The sequence below is a fragment of the Lactuca virosa genome, chromosome 9 (assembly GCF_052849685.1).
Source record: "Lactuca virosa cultivar CGN04683 chromosome 9, Lactuca_virosa_CGN04683_v6, whole genome shotgun sequence".
Classification (NCBI taxonomy): Eukaryota; Viridiplantae; Streptophyta; class Magnoliopsida; order Asterales; family Asteraceae; genus Lactuca; species Lactuca virosa.
The window spans coordinates 7393240-7414560 of record NC_136434.1 but is presented as its reverse complement, the minus strand read 5'-3'; the positions used below and the strand labels follow the sequence as shown (position 1 = coordinate 7414560).

At 33.1% G+C, this 21321-nt stretch overlaps 3 protein-coding genes across 5 annotated transcripts; 2 read left to right on the top strand and 1 right to left on the bottom strand.

Annotated features, from left to right (window-relative positions):
• Positions 1-3635: 3635 nt before the first annotated feature.
• Positions 3636-5021, top strand: LOC145138908 (uncharacterized). The gene has a single exon (XM_079072911.1). The coding sequence runs from the start codon at positions 3636-3638 to the stop codon at positions 5019-5021; it is 1386 nt and encodes a 461-aa protein (XP_078929037.1).
• Positions 5022-6001: 980 nt separating this feature from the next.
• LOC145135867 (cysteine-tryptophan domain-containing zinc finger protein 7-like) lies at positions 6002-12575 on the top strand. Of its 3 annotated transcripts, none has more exons than XM_079070069.1 (14): positions 6002-6562; positions 7030-7102; positions 7180-7316; positions 7412-7747; positions 7839-8704; positions 8839-9239; positions 9449-10422; positions 10580-10740; positions 10834-10985; positions 11077-11246; positions 11316-11479; positions 11608-11721; positions 12160-12276; positions 12391-12575. In XM_079070069.1, the coding sequence occupies exons 1-12, from the start codon at positions 6392-6394 to the stop codon at positions 11630-11632; spliced, it is 3630 nt and encodes a 1209-aa protein (XP_078926195.1). In that variant the 5' UTR covers positions 6002-6391; the 3' UTR covers positions 11633-11721; positions 12160-12276; positions 12391-12575. The 3 variants fall into 3 exon arrangements, with proteins under 3 accessions (XP_078926195.1, XP_078926196.1, XP_078926197.1); XM_079070070.1 differs by having other exon boundaries at positions 12129-12276; XM_079070071.1 differs by having other exon boundaries at positions 11316-11721.
• A 624-nt stretch (positions 12576-13199) lies between these two features.
• LOC145140999 (cullin-1-like) lies at positions 13200-20934 on the bottom strand. The gene is made up of 10 exons (XM_079074365.1): positions 20727-20934; positions 19828-19974; positions 19582-19681; positions 18905-19090; positions 18777-18824; positions 18500-18700; positions 18343-18420; positions 15038-15332; positions 14237-14351; positions 13200-13836 (listed from the first exon to the last, which is right to left on the bottom strand). Exons 2-8 carry the CDS (start codon positions 19836-19838, stop codon positions 15210-15212), a joined length of 747 nt encoding a protein of 248 aa, XP_078930491.1. The 5' UTR covers positions 19839-19974; positions 20727-20934; the 3' UTR covers positions 13200-13836; positions 14237-14351; positions 15038-15209.
• Between the last annotated feature and the right edge of the window lie 387 nt (positions 20935-21321).

Genomic DNA, 21321 nt, shown 5'->3' with positions numbered 1-21321 from the left:
ATTGAATTTAAACATTTTACTATTAACAAAATTTCTAATTAATTATAGCCTTAGATCTAAGATAATAGATGGATGATATCTGTTCTCGCGTTCTCAACCTTTTAGGTGTTCTCATTTGATCCTACTCTTATATATATATATATATATATATATATATATATATATATATATATATATATATATATATATAGAGAGGTAAGTTCAATTGAGAAAATAAAAAAGGTTGAGAATAGGGGAATCGTTCTCAGCCACTCATTTATTTTTGCCGCAAAAGCCTTTGTTGTACCAGCGGAAATGGATAAGGAATACACATGTGTTTCCAACAAAACATGTTTCCTTAAACTATGTTAATCATTACCTTAATATATACAAAAACATAGTTTTTTTTGTTTTTTTAATTTTTAAGAAGCTATTTATATCGAAAAATGATTTTAAATATACCAAAATTCATGATTTTTTATTCTCTACAAATAGATATCCATATTGATATACTTTTAAGATAAAATAAAAAATTTATTTTTTTTATATTTTCAGCTATCGTTATTCATAAGTGAATAAAAATGCATTAGATTTTTGCTACAGTACATTTGTTATTCACTTATGAATAAAAATATATAATTAATTTTTTTTACAGTTTAAATATCATCTATACTACTTATTCATATATGAATAACAAATTAACTGTAACAAAAATCTGATAAATGTTTTATTCATATATGAATATAAAATATGACGACAACTAATACACGTTTTATTCATATATAAATATAATATATGATGAAAGATGATGTAAAAAATATATTTTAAGTAAAAAAACTTTATTGCGTGTCATATTCATATATGAACGATACTTAAACTATAAAAAAAGTTACGCATACGTTTTATTCATAAGTGAATAACGAATATACTGTAATAAAAATCTGATAGATTTTTTTATTCACTTATGAATAACGAGAGCTGAAACTCTAAAAAAAATAAATTTTTTATTTTATCTTAAAAGTATATCAATATGGATGTCTATTTATAGAGAATAAAAAATTATGAATTTTGATATATTTAAAATAATTTTTCGATAATAATGGCTTTCTAAAAATAAAAAAAAAACGAAAAAAATATGTTTTTGTGTATATTAAGGTAATGATTAGCATAGTTTAAGGAAACATGTTTGGTTAGAAAACACATGTTTATCCGTTATCTATTTCCGACGGTACGCCTAAGTGTTTTGCGGCAAAATAAATGTGTGGCTGAGAATGATTCCCCCATTCTCAACCTTTTTTCTCTCAATTGAACTCTCATATATATATATATATATATATATATATATATATATATATATATATATATATATATATATATATATATATATATATATATATATATATATATATATGTTTATCTTTAGAATAATATATTCCCCTACTTTCATTTCTGTATCCTCGTCTCTCATTTTTTATATACTTTTTCTTTCAAAGCAAGGTGGTCATGTAACGACAATGACAAAGATGTCTTGTTAACTAGACTTCTGTGTTCATTATAACCGGTATTTCATTTGTTCTTATGAATATTAGTGAAAACAATATAATATTTAATGTATATAGATTATAATAAATATGTAACAAAAAAAATAAAAGAATGCTTCGTCTAATTTAAGTGTGCTAAATCATAATAATTGGAACATGTTTTTCTTGCGTTGCGTGTCTTTATCTAGCACAATGACATGCAGGAAGGCATGCCGAATATGTTGCATACACACACAAAATATGATATACATGTCTTTCTTGCCTTGCGTGTTTTCTTTGAATTAGAGCGATTGACGTTGCTCCCTTTCTCGACATGTAATTTGTAATTAATATTTTTGTTTTTGTCTAGTTCTTTATTAGCTTTTGTTTCTAATATAATATTGTGATTCCAAAAAAAAGTATATGTGCGATAGATATTCTTATCTATAAAAGGTGGCATACTATAAACGATACATATTCATTTTCATATAAACTTACAGTTTAAAGTAAATTTATCTTATAATAATGTAAACTTTATTTGACTATTTATCTCATAATAATGTCAATTACAAAGTAAATTTATTTGGCTTTTAACTTATTTGTGTATGATATTTAAAACTATTTGTGTATGTCATATACATTTAAAGTTAAACGACAAAGAAAACATTATAAGTACAAATGATAAAAGTAAATTCATCTCATAATAATGTTGGTTACAAAGTAAATTTATTTGATTAAACTTACTTGTGTACTATATTTAAAACTACTGTGTATGTCATATACATTCAAAGTTAAATGATAAAAAGAAAGTAATATAAGTATAAATGATTACAAGGTTAAATGATTCAGTAACTAAAATAATATAAGGTGATATAATTATTAAGCACTTCAACAAGTGATTTAGACGATTTTACACATACTGATAAGAACACAATCAATTTATGTGATTCATATGATTATAGTGAACACAGACATTCACGAGGATGAGATTTTATTGAATTCTGCAGAATGGCTTACTACACTTTGATTACACAAATTCAATGAATATATTCTTACTAGGAAGTTGACCTATAAATGCCAAATGCCAAATGCCATGCTACGAAAACTGGCCCATGACGAAATTGGAGGCGAAGCTGATATAGAAACTAGTTCACGAAAAATGTCTTCATAGGTTGTTGCCCTCGATCCCGACAAGGGGCAACTCTCCCTTGACCCCCACCTGCTTTTCCATGATTGATATAGGGGTTAAAACGTAAATCAGTATCTATAACTTACAACGAATATATAAGGATTTTAGGGTATAGTCGCCCCCTATCCACACCCAAAAAATGTTGTCACCTTAGCATCACATCGATCATCACCCCTAGATGTGGTGTTTACTGTACGCAGAGTATTTTCCCATGCATATCTCATCTCATTAAATGAATATAAATATGTATACATATGGGCTTTACAGAAAATAATCAAAGTGGGCTTTACATAAAATACACACAAATAAATATACACTAACAGCCCCCCACAGTCAGAACAGGAGGTTCACAGATGTTCATACTGGATCTGAAATCAAGAAATAATGTAGATGGTAAGCCCTTTGTGAAGATATCAGCGAACTGAGAAGATGAGGGAACATGAAGCACACGAACTTGACCCAGGGCAACTTTGTCTCTGACAAAGTGAATGTCAATCTCTATATGCTTGGTTCGCTGATGTTGAATCGGATTAGTAGACAAGTATACCGCACTCACATTATCACAATAAACAATAGTAGCACGAGGTGGAGGCTGAAAAAGTTCACGCAGAAGATTGCGAATCCAACATGTCTCAGCAACGACATTTGCTACCCCTCTATATTCAGCCTCGGCACTAGAACGAGAGATCGTACCCTGTCGTTTGGAAGACCAAGAGATCAGATTGGAACCGAGAAACACACAATATCCCGAAGTGGATCGTCTAGTGGTAGGGCAACCAGCCCAATCAGCATCCGAATAAGCAATAAGGCCACGAGCAGGGGAAGCATATAGTTGTAAGCCATGATCAATAGTACCACGAATATATCATAAAATACACTTGAGTGCAGAAAAATGTGGTTCTCGGGGGTCATGCATGTACAAACATATCTGATGAACAGCATATGCAATGTCAGGGCGAGTAAACGTGAGATATTGGAGACCACCAGCCAGACTGCGATACAAACCGTATGGGATTGCCAACATTCGTGCTTCAATCCCAGTCATCCTTGATCTAGAACGAATGAATTACGACTCATGGAGGGAGCTGTTCGAAACTCACTGTTATGGTTTTGGGGTGGCTAACCATCTCAAAGAACAGCCTAATCCCAAACCATCCGACTTGGAAGAATGGAAACGTATTGACAACATTGTCAATATGTGGATCTACGATACTCTCTCCCCTTCTTTACTTCAGATGTCATCCAAGAGAAAACCGAATGCCTTTGCCTTATGGTCATACTTGGAGTCCCTTTTCCGCTCCAACAAAGACTCCAAGATAATGCAATACGATTCTGAGCTTCGAAACATCACTATGGGAACATCCACTGTTATTGAATATTGCACCAGTATACAAACTCTTTCCGATCTTCTTGAAAACTTGGAAGCTGAAGTTCCAGAGAAAAACATTGTGATCTACACAATAAATGGACTCTCTCCTAAGTTTGATCATGTTGCTAGTCTAATTCTCCATCAAAAACCTCTGCCCTCATTCTCTGATACTCGGGCCATGTTACAAGTTGAAGAGCAAAGAATTCAATTGAATGATCAACGAAATCAAAGTCACATTCACTCTGATAACTCTTCCTCACCATCTGCTCTTGTCACCGGACCTGATCCTCAATCAAATCTCACTCGTGGCAATAATCATGGTAGTCGTGGGGGACGTGGTGGAAAAGGTTTCCGTGGTGGCAGAATCGGAAACAGAGGCGGTTGTAATGGGGGAAATTCCGGCTTTAATCACTTCAGCCGTCAACAGCAACCTCCAGCGGGGTGGGGTTTCGGCTGGTATCCACTCGCTGGATCAGTGGGCTCATCAACAACACAACAACAGGCAGACCTGCTTCCGATACCTCCTACTCAGCAATCACCGACCCATCTGAATTCATGGCCCAATAATTCTCAACAGTCTCGTCAATTTGGTCTGGCCCAGTTTCCTCAGCAGGTTTTTACAACATCAACTGCTCAGCCCACTCCTCCTTGGTCTTGGTTTGGTCCTCCGAGTCAGCAACAATCTCAGCCTACAACTCTTCCAGAATTGTTCAACACGATGTCGTTGAATGATCCCACCAATCACAGCTGGTATATGGACACAGGAGCCACTTCTCATCTTCATGCTCAACCAGGTATCCTTAAAAAATTAAGTGACCATGTTCCTTGCTCTTCTGTTACCGTTGGTGATGGATCTAAAATAACTGTAAGTAATATGGGCGACACTGATCTTTCTTTTTCAAACCCGTATCGCCCCCTTTCATTGAAAAATGTTCTCATTACCCCTAATATAATGATAGAATAGAAGAAGAAAAAACTGAGAAAGAGATGAGATATGAGAAGTAGAAAGATCGATCAGCCAAGTAGGAAGGTTGCCGACTGCTTAGAGGTGAGAACAAGATATTAGGGTTGGCTCTGATACCATGTACGCAGAGTATTTTCCCATGCATATCTCATCTCATTAAATGAATATAAATATGTATACATATGGGCTTTACAGAAAATAATCAAAGTGGGCTTTACATAAAATACACACAAATAAATATACACTAACATTTACTTGGCCACACCACTGCCATTTCATCCCCCGTCTTTAGCATGGTACGAAGAACTTAATAACCTGATATGATATTTGTTTTATATTATTAAATATAAAAATAATACAAAAAGTGTCATGTCCGTGTCAAACAAATCAAACGATATCATTTTTTTTGATTATGCACGTTTTAAACTAGCACAATGACACGTTAAATGAGTCCATAGATAGCACAATATGTGTGCATTGTATGCATATATTTATTTCATGTATTTATGTTTTAAAAGATGGTTATGCAGTGATAATAACACACTACTTTTCAATCCTTTTATCTATTATAAATTTATAATATGTCTATTTAACAAAAGTTACTCGTAGTTTTTGTAACAACCAAACATGATATTTGTATAACACAAATCAAGGAGGATGGGTAGAAGGCTGTTAAAAATTTAAATAAATCCTGTCTCATATCAGATTGTAATAATTTATAAATACTCCTATTGTACTTCATGGGGGATATTATATTTAAATTTTAAAGTAGAACTTACAAAAGTGCATGTTCACGCGTTGCTTTGCGTGTGGTTTTTGTGTAATTTAAACGGCTGTTTTGAACATTTTGGAATTATCATCGGACTAAAAGGAAAATAATTTGTTTAATGAGGGTGTAAAATATAAATTTGAAAAGAGGGTGAAAAATATCTAGTAATAAAAAATTTGCGTAGTCTCCAAAGAACAAATAAGGTGAGGAATAGGATTACTGTTTGAAAATAAGAATAAAGAATTAGAGAGAAAAAAACGCGGCTGGTGTACCCCAAACCAGATTCTCCTCCGGTTTTTTAGTCGTTTACCTTCCTCATTGATTGCGTCTGAAGAAAGATCGTAAAAACTTAGCACTTACCAAGCTCCAATTTCAGCGATTTTGAACAATTTGGTCAAGAGATCGGCTAATTAGCTGATAATATCAATATTCTCTGTGTGGGTGATTAATTTTTACTTCCGATCTTGATGTTTTTGGAGAAATCTTATGTGGGCTTTGATGGGTTTTCGATTATTTGAATTAGGTAGATGAAGTTTTAAGTTTTGTTGCAAGTTCTTGCTGTTTAAGATATAGAAAAGCAATTCATATTGCTTTGTTTTGGATGATTTCTGTTGGGAGTATAGATGAAAAGAAGGGGCTGAGTTTGAGGTATGGTTTTGAAGGTGGAAAGATGGAAATAACGACGACTGATATCGAAGAAGGGGAAGCTTGTTTTCAGAGTAATTATGATGATGCTTCAACAATTGACCCTGATATCTCTCTCTCTTATATTGTAAGCAATTATCATTATCTCCCGACAACTGTTTTAGTTCTTTATTGTCTCTTTATAATTCAATTCACTTTTGATTATTTATTAACTACACATATCCTGGAATGGAAGTTTGGTTTTAGTAATTGACACAACATGTTATGATAAAAACATTAATATTTCCCTCATTTTCTCAATTACTTCTTAAATTTGCCAAACTTTTAACGCCTCCAAAATGGCTATTACAACATTAAGCAGCAAAAACACACACAAAAACTATTTGCTGCTTGTAAACACTTTCAAAATGCACATCCAAACACCCACTTGGTAAAGATTCTGGGCATTGCATTTTGCTAGCTACTATTTGACCCGTTTTATTCTTGCCTTATTTACCTATAAATGAATATCACTGCAAGCTTGGCAAGAGTTATCTCCTAATTGATTCATATAACCTTTTTATTCTCGCCTCATTAATCGTTGTAATTCTGAAGGATGAGAAAATTCAAAATGTTTTGGGACATTGTCAGAAAGATTTTGAGGGTGGATTTACAGCTGAAAATTTGGGTAAGTTGCTGGACCATTGGCAAGTTAAAACCAATAGAAAATTTGGAGTTGTTATGTGAATTTGTGGTTATTTGCAGGGGCAAAGTTTGGGGGATATGGTTCGTTTTTGCCCACTTATCAGCGTTCTCCTGTTGGGCCTCATCCAAAGACACCTTTGAAACTTCATGCACACAGTGCACCTGAATCTCCAAATCCAAATAATGTACATATAGAGGTGCTTCTTTTTGGAATTTTGTCAATTACATTCGTATTTACTATTTATATACGTTTCCTACAAAAATGTTGATTTCTGAATGTTATTCATGATAGGCTTCCCAATCAAGTGCATCACAACCATCAAGAAAAGGGTCATCTGCTAATGGCAGATTGAAACAAGAAGTCCCCACATCATGTGGTGACAAATCAACTTCTAAAGGCTACCAATCTGTTAACAACTTACCTAAAGATTCTGACCAAAAGTCTCTGAAGGTGAGGATCAAAGTTGGCTCTGAGAACTTGTCAACTAGAAAAAAAGCTGAAATTTACAGTGGACTTGGCCTTGATGTCTCTCCCTCATCTTCATTGGAAGCCAGTCCTGTAGATAGTAATGGGTTCTTTCATGTGCCTCAAGATGACCATAATGAATCCCCCACTAGTATTCTCGAGGTTAGTAATAACTAATCTTCCCAGCTTTCTTTTTAATTAATATTCAAAATGGCTTAAAATTGATGTTTTTTTCAATTCGAATTTGCAACAGATAATGACATCATTCCCGGTTTTGGGAAGTCTTGTATCTCCTCTTCCTTATGATGTTTTGCACTTGATTGAAAAAGAAAAGGGGAGCCAAGAAAGTAGTGTGACAGCTCTTCATGGGTCTGATTTGAGTAAAACTGATCAAGATGTTCTTGGAGACTTGTTTGATATAGCAAAAGAGGAACCCATGGAGCCAGTATTGCCAACAGATGGTGGTTCAGGTGGAAAGATTTGGGAAGCTAACAACATGACTTGTGATGAAAAGAACCCGGTTTTCTCTATAAAAACGGATTCAGATGTGTCAATTGGCAGCAAGATTTTTGATAGTGGACCAATGAAGCCTCTAAAGCAGAGGGATGATCAGAAAGCTATGAAATTGGCTCCAGATAAAACATCATCTTCAGGGGGGAAAAGGAAATCAAAAGGTCTAGTTAATGGTTCACAAGGCGGTTTAAAGAATGAATCTTTTACATCTAAAAGTAAGAACAATGAAGATCATAAGAAAAATAGCGGGAAAGTCAAGGACACCTACAAAGATTTCTTTGGAGAACTTGATTTAGAACACGAAGATGATGATGAAATGGGTTTGGAGAAACCTTCTGGAGGCAATAATGGAAAAGTCAAACTGGAAAATGATAGTTTATCCGGAGAGAGAGAAAGATTAATTGGAAAGAAAAGTGAAAAACCATCTTTACATGTGACTACAATGGGCAATGGGCTAGTTTCTGATGCAGCTGTCCCTATGGTAGCTCCTGTAGTGAATGAAGATTGGGTTTGTTGTGACAAATGTGAGAAATGGAGACTTCTTCCACCTGGTGTAAATCCCAGCAGCCTTCCTGAGAAGTGGCTCTGTAGCATGCTTGATTGGCTGTAAGTAGTTCTTTTCTTTTTGCACAAGGTTAAAAGATAAATTCTTTGAAATATACATTTTGGTCAAAATGTACCTATAAAGGAACTCACTTTCTTGCCTTTTTTTTTTTGAATATTTTTTGACATGTTTGTAGGCCTGGAATGAATCGATGTAGCATCAGTGAGGAAGAAACAACAAAGGCTATGACCTCTCGTGTTCCTGGTCCTTCTGTTCAAGGTGTTCAACCTGTTCATCCTGGTGGACCTCAATTAGGAGTGACCTCACATGATCCTGATGGGACCCACCAGCATTTCGGTTCACAAATTCGACATGCTGGTTTCAAGAAAAAACATGGATCAAAAGATCTGACAAATGAAGCCAAGCTGGATAGGCCTTCGATGTCTTCTAACTCTTCAAAAAAGAACCTTCATGCCTCATATAGAAGCAGAAGCCTGAATGCCACAAACCCTTCACCTGTTAATGGAATAGATTTTCAAGATTCTGGTCAGTCAAGGGACGTGAATGTGGTTGGACAAAAGAAAAAACTGGATGAAGGTATCTTAATCTTCTTTTATTTTTTTTTGAATTTTATAAATAGCTAATGTTGGGCTAAATGCAAGAAACAGCAATGTACTTCCATTTACTTAGTTGACCCATTTAAGATAAAATATTACCAAGATCAACCTATTTTGAGGTAAATGGTTCGAATTGCTGCCTTTTTCCGAAAGTGTATAATGGATTTCATTTATATCACACTTCCTCAGGTAACAATAACCATCACTCCAAGATCAGCAACAAAAGAGAGAGTACTCAAGATTTCCCCAAAGATTGCAAGAAAGTCAAGACCAATGTTGAGGATGGAACATTCCACATGGGAAAATTTGATAAAAGAGATGTTGCAAAGAAAAGAAAAAGAGAAAATGAAGTTGATGGTACCCCCAAATATGTGAAAGAAACAAGTGAAACCAACCACAAGAGGGAAAAGAAAGCAAAGATATTAAATCCCGAAGATGAAGGAATCCCTGCAAGAAAAGGTAAAAACAATGAAGATGTGAAAATGAGGAGCTTGAAGGTAATAGATTCTTCAAGAAAAGATACGGTTATGGCTGCCACTTCAAGCTCTTCGAAAGTTTCTGGTTCACATAAAACTAAAACCAATAATAACCAAGAAGCAAAAGGGTCACCGGTGGGGTCCGTTTCTTCTTCTCCTCTTCGGATCTTGAATAATCATAATAATAAGAAGTATAAAGGCGTTGAGCCTTTGAAGAAGAATGTTTATGTAGAAAAATCAAAAGAAGGAAGAAACAAATCACAAGGTAAGTTTGCAAGTGAGAATGGTAAAACACATGGGCAATCAAAGCATAATAGGTCAGATGTTAGAATGGATCAAGATTCAAAGAAAACTTCAAGGAAAGATGTAACCGGAAAAGGAAAGTCAAAGTCTTTGCCACCAAGGGGTCAAAATGAAAAAGAACGTTTTCCACAACCTCTTGATGATTCTCGAAAAGAAAACATGGGAAATAATGTGCCGTTAAAGCATCATAAGAAAGGTCAGAACAATAGTGGAAATCAGCCTATGAATGTTAAACATCCCAGTCCCACACCCAACATGCATAAGGGTAAGGGAAAAGACCAGGATGCCCCTGTTCTTCTTCTGGTTAGGGATATATCCAATCAGGCTACAACAAGTGCTCTAAGAGAGGCCACAAATCTTAAACACACAGCTGATCGCGTGAAGGTTCTTTTTATTTTTGTCTTTATTGTTTTTTTATTTTTTTCTGATTTACCAACAACACCTTAATTTGTCCCTTGTTCTGAATTTTTGAATTTTATACTAATTATTAAGCTGTTGTGATTGTTTGTGAAGATGATTGGGTAAATGATTATATATGCAGAATGGTGGATCAAGCCTTGAGAGTAGAGGGCTTTATATGCAAGCAGCACTTAAGTTTCTTCATGTAGCTTCTGTGTTTGAATCCTGCCACAAAGAGACAGGGAGATATGGTGATATGATACAATCAGTGTCCATATATGGTAGCACTGCAAAACTTTGCGAGTAAGCAAAATTGCAAATAGAATTTTAGATGCCCATATTTGTAATTTTTGTTTAGTAGCATGAAGTGTTTGTTTGTGAACTACTGGTTATTAGGTATTGTGCTCATGAATATGAGAGAACCAAGGAGATGGGCACTGCAGCTTTAGCCTACAAATGCATGGAGGTGGCATACATGAAAGTCATCTATTCTTCACATGCAACTGCTACCAAAGATGTGAATGAGTTGCAATCATCTCTTCAGACGGGTGGGTCTTATATTTGAGATTTTGCATTGAAGGGGATGTTTAACAATAACATATGATAACATGATATTCCTGTTTGAATGATTTTTGATAGGAGGGCGCGGGTCTCCTTCTTCTTCTGCCTCTGCTTCTGATGTTGATAACTTGAACAACCCTGCAGCAGCAGCCATAGCCACTGACAAGGGTGTTAATAGTAATAGTAATAGTAATAATGCTGTAATTGCAGCCCGACACAAACCCAACTTTACACGGATTCTTAGCTTTGTAAGTGTCTGACTCTGAAATGCCAAAAACGGTTGGTTTGTTTGGTTTGCTGAGGATTCTGTTATGCAGGCACAGAATGTGAACTCTGCAATGGAAGCCTCGAGGAAATCACGGATTGCTTTTGCAGGCTCCACTTCAAAAGAGGAGGCCATTAAAACGGCTCTTGACTTCAACTTTCATGATGTGGAGGGATTGTTGCATCGGGTACGGGTGGCAATGGAAGTAATTAATAGGTGATTGCTTCCTTCCTGCTTATATATATTTTTTTTCAAAAAAAAAAAAAAAAAAAGAAAAGAAAATCTTTGGAATTGCTTCCATGGCAAGGGCTCCACCAACGGGTCCCACGCCTAACATTTTCCAGAGTAAGGACTAAGGAAGGAGGGTAAGGTGATGATGTGATGGCCTAGGCTTGAACTTGAGAGAGACCTCCCTCACTAAGGGCAAGGGCAACGTGTTAAGAGAAAACAAGATTCAGGTAAACCATATATATATTCATACGTCTTTTTCATCTCTAATTATAAAATTATATTACCTGATTCAAAAGAGATAAATGGTGTGAGGATCTCTTAGTCGTTGGATTCTAGTGTTACTTAATCTTGACTTTTAAACTAGTATATAATTCCTACATTTTTATAATTGAGTAGGTAGTTACAAAATGTTTCTTTTCTATGAAATAGTTAAGTCTGTTTTTCATTTGTTTGATTAAAAAAAAAAACGATTTTGAAAACATGAATTTATATTTGTTAAGATGAATTATCTATTTGTTAAAATATGAGATAATTTAAACATTTCATCAGTAATAAATATTTTCATTAAAATGCTACTACATTTTTTCTTATATTTTGCTTGTGAAGCTGATTATATGTGTATATTTATGTACAGAATGGTGAATTTAGCTTCATTTTGGTTTCAGATGCAGATGCAGTTGATACTTCGGAATATAATAGAGGAGTTGAGTTAAATTTCGCTCTGAAACAAAAAGTAAACGGCGTAGTTATTGCTTAATGTTTCGGTGAGGATGGTGAAAAAGGTAATTTTGCATTATTTTGTTGTTATTGAAGGGTATTTTAGACGTACTATGAAATGATATGACATTTCTATTTTATGACCTAGTTCATTTTCTTTTTCGTGTTTTCTTCTGCAGATAAATGTGGCGGAAAGATTTTACAAGGCGAAAGCTCGAAACAATACCTAGGATCATTAGTATTTGGACATATGTTTATATGATCAAGTCAGATATGCGTGTATGTCTTGTGTGCATTTTAAATATTCAATGCACAAACATTTTATGCAAGATATAGAGGGTTAATGTCTCATTTGTTAACAAAACACCTGTTCGTTTGAGGCCTAAAACTTCAACCAAATTGGTTGGTTAAGTGAGTAGTTAAAAGTACATACAACCCCATGTGGTCCTTCTCAATTGGTTCCATATATATATATATATATATATATATATATATATATATATATATATATATATATATATATATGCAGATTAAAAAAAATCAACATACATATGGATGGTTTGTCAAATAGTGAAACATTCGCAGGGTTTGTTTGGAAATAATATTCTCACCACTTTAAAGTGAAAATGGTAGAAATTGCAAGGTTAGTCTAACTTTGCATTTTGTTACATGGACAATATTAGTGTCTTGTGTGCAAGTATAACATCCCCATTTTCTACAAAAAAAAAGACCCAGTTTTTTTTTCTAAAAATTCTACCAAATTTCAGCATTACCTCTAATCTAAATAACTACAACATAACCTACTATTATTTCCAACCATTCCAAATAAGACAAACGTATATATCTAATTACCAACTACATAATATAACTCAATAGCCTTTACCAAATCTTCTTATCTCTCAAACATAATCTTTTACAGTTGCACTCATCTGCTAACCATAACTGAACTTATAATATATGCCATCAACGACAATGGGTAAGCTCAAAGTTTAACAAGTAATGATATAATAGTCCATAATATAATACCACAATTAATTAACCACATAATGTAACTTATATTTACCACAATCAATAAGGTATTTTCACCCTCAATCTATTATTGTTTACAGATTTAGACAAATTGAAGCCATCAATGGGTATGAACATCAAAACTTCTTCTCACTAGATCCTTACATCGGAAGCCTTTTGATTCAACACCAAATTACCCTGGTTCTAATTCAGCTTAAGCTCTCGAAACCTGTTACTGTATCCACAAAAGTGGTAGATAAGCTATGCACTACGTGTGTTGGATAAAATACTTGAGAGGGTAGTCCATACCATTTAGCAAGCATACATTACCACAATTAGTTTTCGTCTTGAGATCCTGCAGTGTTGGCGTGTCTAATCCAAAAACACATCACCAAGAATAGAGAAGGGTCAACAAGGGCGAATTATGTTTTTATTGATCAAGTATTTGGGTAGGATTGCTTGCATTTCACTGGCTCAACAAGAGAGATGTAGTGCCACCATCGTCATCTTGTTACCTGTGTGTGCATGTCATTCCATCTTTTGCCATCCGCATCATTGCTGATGTGGCAAAAAGAGCTGATGTGTCCACTGCCGGGGTTGCTTCCGACCTTATGCCCCTGTAAAGCAACAAAATAACTTTAGGGACTGAATTGACCAACCTTGGAAACATTGTCGGGCATTTCTTTAATATCAGTATAAAAGCTAACAAACATATCTAAAGTAAGGATTATAAGAAAGATTAACATCATAAGCTTTTATCTCATTCATAGACAAATGCAAATATAATTCGAAAAAAGTTTTCTCTAACAATCCCTAAATTTTCAGCTATTTATTATAAGCTTCGATGCGCATTTTCAGTCTCTTGAATTTCCATCACTTATATCCAATTCTAGGTTAGCCCCACTGTAGAATTCAAGAAAGAAACAAGGGAAGGGTATTTACTACTAGAAACAGAGTAACATGTTTATCATCTCAGTAGTCTATTTGAAGCCATTTTCAATGTGCTTTTGATATTACCTTGCATAGATGAACAGCTTTGCGTATCAACTATCAACCCAAGTTTTTATAAAATTGGGATGCTTTCAGGTATCTATCTATCTTCTACCTTTTTCTCAATTGCCTTGATATCAGCCTGCAGATCAAGTATTCCATCATTAAGTAGTAATTTTTTGCATCACGGCTTGGGAAGCCAAGTTACAAGATTTAATTTAGTTTATGTTTAGTAGTATGCATATGACATTAGCTCAAGTGGCAAGTTCAACCAAACTTAAGGGTTGATTGGATTTGGGGTTATATTGTATCTCCAATGGGTCACATTAGGTAAAATTTTACAGCTTGGCTAAAATGAAACAACTTGAACGAGTCAAAATCATCCAACATGTATTTAAATAACTATAACCTTCTAAATCGCCATATTAAAAATATGTAGATTACTACTTGCTTCAACAAAATAGTTTTCTGTTATAAAAAATTTAACACTTATGTTATATATGAACCAACTCGTTCTGAGCTGCAATACAAAAAAAGTATCCTTTTTGACCTGTTACCCAACCAAGCTATTTTGACACTTCTATATACAAGTAATAAAAACTTAACACTTTCGATATTTGGGTTGGGTTGGCCCATTAACACTTTTTTGGCCATTTTTTGCAATTTATTAATATGACTATAATTCTGATGAAACGATTTAGGAGGTTCTAAGCATTTGAATATACACTTTCGACCCATATGACCTGTTGAAGATAAAATATAACCCAATATGGACCCATTGGTATGAACTGCAACCTCTAAAATTCAGCTATTAAAAAGAAGACATACCATTTCTGTAGGTAGTGACAACAGTGAGAGTTAAGTAGATTCCATGATTGGCAATCCGATTAATCATAAAACGGGACCCAATCCTTTATGAAAAATCTAAACATCCACACGAGATCATCCAACTGGTATCAAGTGATATCATGAAATGGATAATTACCAACATGTCCTAAAATCAGGTCATGATCCTTGGTGTGAAATCAAACACTTTATTAACTATAAGCAAAGAGCTGCATCCAGAATACTCTTTCTCAAGCACTTGACTGCTATATATAATCAACAACTCATTTTGTACATTCTGCAAATAAGAAAAAAAAAAAAACATAAGTATGGCTAAGTTTGAAGTGCTTAAAGTAGAAAGGAACTCAAATACAGAAACATAATAAAACGAATTTAAACTGATAAATAATAATACACAAAAAGAGTAATAAACCAAATCCCAGGTCTAGTTGCACACTGCAATACCAAAGGTATTATGGCTACACATGCTTCGATGAGAAAAGATTCATTAATTACAGAAAGCAAATTAAAGAAGTTATGCACAAACATATACAATCATCAAAACATGTGAATGCATATATCAAATTAAATATCGAGTTTATTTAAGCATATCATTAAAACATGATCAGTTAACAATAACACATGTTACAAATTAAGCTCGTCAGCACATCCAAATAATTACTGAAATACAACTGAAGAGGCATTAATAAACAATCTCAAAATAAAACAGCATCAATAAACCATTGACATTACAAAATAAGCAGTATTCACTAACATAAACAACATTAAAAACATAAAACATTCACTTAAGAATCATCAATGGCAAAAACATATTAGTAGGACCACTATTTTAGACCCCCTTTTCTGAACCGCTATAGCTATGCTATTAATAGATAATTACAAATGGAATAATTTTATGTGTTTACAACTGCATTTATTGTATTTGATGAGAAATTGGTATTCATCATAGCTGATTTAGGAATCAATCAAGAATCATTATTTCATGGATTTACTTTTAACCTTTTCCTAAAAATGATGCATCTATGTACAGTATGGAAAGATGAATATAAACATTATGGTGACGTGGCCATGTGCTATTAGTCTTTAGTTACGAGTTCACTTGATACCAATGCAAAATTAATTTTAGTTCATGTGGACACACATCCACTGGATCAATAAACTTTAAACACAAATCCACAAAAAAAAAAAACATAAATAAGCTAAGGTACTATCAAAATTAAATTATACAGAATCATATTATACAATTTGGCTATATGGTACAATGATGATAAGCCAAGACAATGAAAAATGGATCAAAGGATCCTGAAAACGTAACGGAATATGCATTTGTTATTTATGAATCCAACAGTGCACATGAATTGAGTGATTATTGTATTAATTACAAATACGTCATGATTTTATGTAATTAGTATTTAATATACTTTATAATAAAATATAACGAAAAACGTAGATGTTCCTATTCAATTGTTTTCTTTTCTAAAACTAGTATTATTATTGACTATTTGGTCATTGTTGGTAGTTAAAATTTAATGCTTGCTCATATACATACATTGTTAAATGTACTACTTGTTCGATTATTTATAGCTATTAATTTGTGTGTATATACAAGTGAAAACTTGTTATTCCGGATCTTGTTAAGATAGAATAACAACTGACCTAATTTTTTGGATCCAAAACATCTTTTAACTTCTTAACATTTTAGACAAGTATATAGATTATTTGGATAACTTAGTTTTCTCAATCCATTTTATCTAAAATCTAAAAATCAATAAGATTATTGAAGGAATCAAAAGGTAAACTTTTTTGATAGGTGTTTTAGACTTCTATACACACACGTATATAGAAAGACACTCCCATATTGCCCATTTTTAGAACATGGTCTCCATATTTCAAGCTTACATATCTTTGCAACATAGCCTAGTCAACTCAAATTTATTAAGTCGGTTTAGCTTGAAACATTCTACTTGTTGGAGTTGATAAATAGAAGGGTATTATCATTTCTCCACAATTTTTGTAACGCAATTCATTTGAGAAACATTGAAGTATAAGGAAAGAGCAAGTAGAAAAACACACGAGCTAGAGGAAAAGAAAAATAAGAACAAAAGCGAGTGCCCATATAGTTAAGAATGACATAAAATATGCTTTTAAATGAGAGGAAATTTAAGGTATTGGAGTTGATAAATAGAAGGGTTAATGCTAAGGAATAGAAACCAATAATGTCATTTTTTATTCTAAGCCACTAAAATTTAATGTACATTCTAACCCCCTTTCGACTTCCTACTTTGGTTTCAATTTAGTCCTTATTATCATTACATTGCCCTTTCAACGTTAACATCTAACATGATGTCCCAACATGGAGTCCACGTGCATTATTATTTTATTCTTATTTAACTAGAGTTTAAACTTTATTTAATATATTAAAAATTAATATTTATGTTAAAAATATTTTTATACACTTTTGTTCTATGTCAACTCCATCTAATTGATACTACTCATTTTCAAGACCTTGCACCGTTGAAATCATAAATCAAATCTAAAACCTAAAACAAATCAATATTAATAGATCATGATCAAACCCAAACTTCAAACCCTAAGACAAAAGGGGTGACTGGGTGAGGATAAAATAAAAATGAAAATTACCAAAATAAATATCCATCGTCTTTTTAGGCAACGAGCCTAGGTCACTTGGAGAATTTTAATATAATTAAGTAGCATTATCATAGGATATTAATATACAACCTCATGGATTGTGATACCATATCTATGAAAACCATTGTTTAACTATGAGAAATCTCTTAACTCAAATCATGCAAAGTAAACCCAAACCATGATTGAGCTTGAAAACAAAACAAAAAAAAATGAACCAAATTTACAAAACAAAAAAACATTTGTTGATCGATGCTTAGTAGAGATTTTGTCACCCGATGTTTATGTTAAATACTAACAATTATTGAATCAAAAATACTTAACTATTTTAGTTTCCACTCTCATAAGTAAAATTAGTAAATAGAAAAGCTATTGTTAATTTTTTTGCATTTATAGCTACCTTGCACCCACTACCACCACCAAACCCACCCCGAATTTACCAAGATGTTCATTCATTCACAGGGATACACAAATACAATCTCTAAAGCAGAATTTAGAAAGAAAGAAACATCATCAAAACCATAAAAAGAATCCAATGTCACCTAAGGTGCTCTTTGCTCATATTATTCATTTAAGCGACTCACCCAAATTTAAATACTTTTATCTTTTTCTAACTTTCTGCATATATTGGAAAGACTAACCTTCAAGAGCTTTGGCTCACTGCTTGAATGCAGATAATGAGAGACTCTCTCCTTCTCTTTTCTCAAACAATACTCAGCCTACATTCCATAATAAAAATCAAAGATCAAACAAAAGATAACATAAACATATAAAATGACAACAGATTATCAAATTTACCATCAACATATAGTCAGGACGAGAATCTTTCATAATCCAGTTTGATGCTTTTCGATAATAATAAGCAGCAGTTGCAGCAAGCATATCATTTTCAAAGTCATTTACATAGTAGTTCATTTGACCCATCCCAATTTCAACATATATATCAATAACATTTTTTAGCAATGCTCTATCAATCATCTCTCCTCGTTCTCGGTTGATCTGGTTCACAATCATCCTTAGTTTCAATTTTCTATAAAACATAAAATGACATTGATTCACATATCAAAATACTTACAAGATCAATGACAACGTCTTTGGCTTTACCCTTTAACTCCTCATAAACCTGGATTAAAACACAAGCAATCCCATTGTAAATGAAGAAATCTAAAGCTAAGACAAATAAGCAACAAAATTAACACAAACCATGTCACGGAAACAAGTTAGTGCAACTTCATTAATTGATGGAAGATTCCACTTATAGACGAAATAACGATCAAGATAATTGAAAAAACGATAAAGCCATTTAACCATGACTTTATGATTCATCCAGCACTTCACAAGTTCCTGCAACATAAACTCACCATGTTTCTCTCTTAATGAAGGAAGTACCTGAATAATGACAGAAAATACAACATTGTGAGTCGGAAGTGGACATATATAGCCAACTATAAACCAACAGTTTATTGATTCAGGGGTTGTTAATGGAATTTTTTTTTTTATTATTATTGAGGAAGCATAAAGGTTAATTGTGGTCAAAATGTAATGGAAAACTAACAAAAATATTTGACTAGGATGTATGTAAAGGCTGATAAATCCCCTCACAGCTCCAATAATAGGACTTCTCTACATGGATTACCAATCTCCTAAGCTCTGATTTTTCAGAATCAAAGGTCATGTTCGCTAATATGATATCTAATCTAAAACAGCAATTGCATGCGACTTAACATCAACTAGCATATTCTCTAATATCCATATGTGTATGTAAGATGTATGTTTATGCATTATTTTCCTCTTTATTACATATGCATATGCTTGATTGTCCTTGATAGAAAGAAAAGGCAACTTGTGTTAAAAACAAAACAGAAAAGATAAAGGAATACCATTGAACTGATGTATTCTTGAACTATTTCCCTGTACTTGTCATACAGCCGACCAGAATGATCATCAGGGGGCTTCTGGTTGCACATGTTAAAGATGATGCTGTACCCAAAAGTTAAGGGAAAATAACAAGTTCTAATCTTTGACTAGTAAAACAAAAGTATATGATAAGGACTCTATTTAAGGAGAGAGATGGAGCCTTATAAGAAAATGTATGAAACATTGACTTCAAAGGGTATCCAGGATACGTGTACATCATTATGGACTATTCAGAGTCAAATTGTGGTTCATGATGCCCTTCAATAATTCTTCTCAGTTTCATTATCCTAGTCTCCAGGAACTGCCATCCTTCATCAAAATCAATTGTCCTCAGAAAAGTCATCATAAAACTCCTGCTGCAGATTATTACAAAGATTCATTCAGAAACCAGTGAACATTTAAAACAAAAATTAACTATGCTTTCTTGAGTGTCCAGAACCAATACTACATATACTTCTTGACAGTCTAAATCCTAATGAATTCCAACCATTGTATCCACAGATCCTATTGAGGATGTAACTGTAATCAAACCCAAGGAAGCAATATTTCAGAAGCAAATAAAAATCTCAAATAATATCTACATTGATTGCTAGACAAGGTTATCTGTTAGATGCTTCTTGAATGTCTAAACCAAATCTACAGATACTTCTTAAATGTCTAAAACCAAAATAAACCCAACAATAGTAAGCCAAAAAATCTCATTGAAGACCTCAATACAGATCTACTTGTGTTTAAAATTCAGAACAATTTTAATCAGTTCATTCAGTTCAAACAACAAGATATCGTGGACTTCAACAACTTATGCAACATGCAACCTTTAGTACCTAAATTAAACCAAAATTAATCCCAATTTATGCATCATTCCGCCGATCTAGCTTAAACTAATTAAAATGCAGTTCATAAAAGTAAAATAATCCGATATTAGTTATTTTATGTCAAGCCCTGAGTTACTATATTACGTAGTACCATTAAAATTTCTATAGATAAAGACATGGTAACCCACAAACATTCGTTTTCCAAACGATCGGAGCAAACTGAACACAACCGAGATTAAAAAGATTAAAAATAAAATCGGATAACAATCAAAACCTGAAAAAAAAAATCGGACCTTTTAAGTATGAACAAAGAAGAATTACTCGTTGTCTCTACGGAGTAATCGAATGCAGTTATCTGGAAAAGTACCCAAATTTTTACGAAATCGAAAGAGCCCTAAGACAATTCGCGATGTAATCGTCGATATGTATGTATCAGTGTATGTGTGAGGCTAATCCATCCCCAACTCCCATTTTTCCCCCTTTTCTCCCATTCAACTCCAACTTTAGTCATTCGGGGTAGGGCCGTTCATAAATTTGGTTAGTACAATTTGGATACGATTATTTGGTTTGAATATTCGGATTTTTGGATTGTTTTTCAATAAAACCGAATTATTATTTTGGATTTAGGATTGGTTATGGTTTATAAAATAAGAACCGAATAATCCAAAAAAACTGAATAACAGTTTATTATTTATTTTTTTAATATATATATATATAATTATTTATTAATTTTGTAATTTATTTTTTGAAATAGGTTCAAAAAAGTTTCGCCTAATAAAAAATATTAATATGCATCTTCTATCAAAAGTTTTTTTTACCTACAAAATATTAAATTATAATATACCTTCTTAATAGTTGTTTATAAATTTCAAATCGTAACTAAATAAT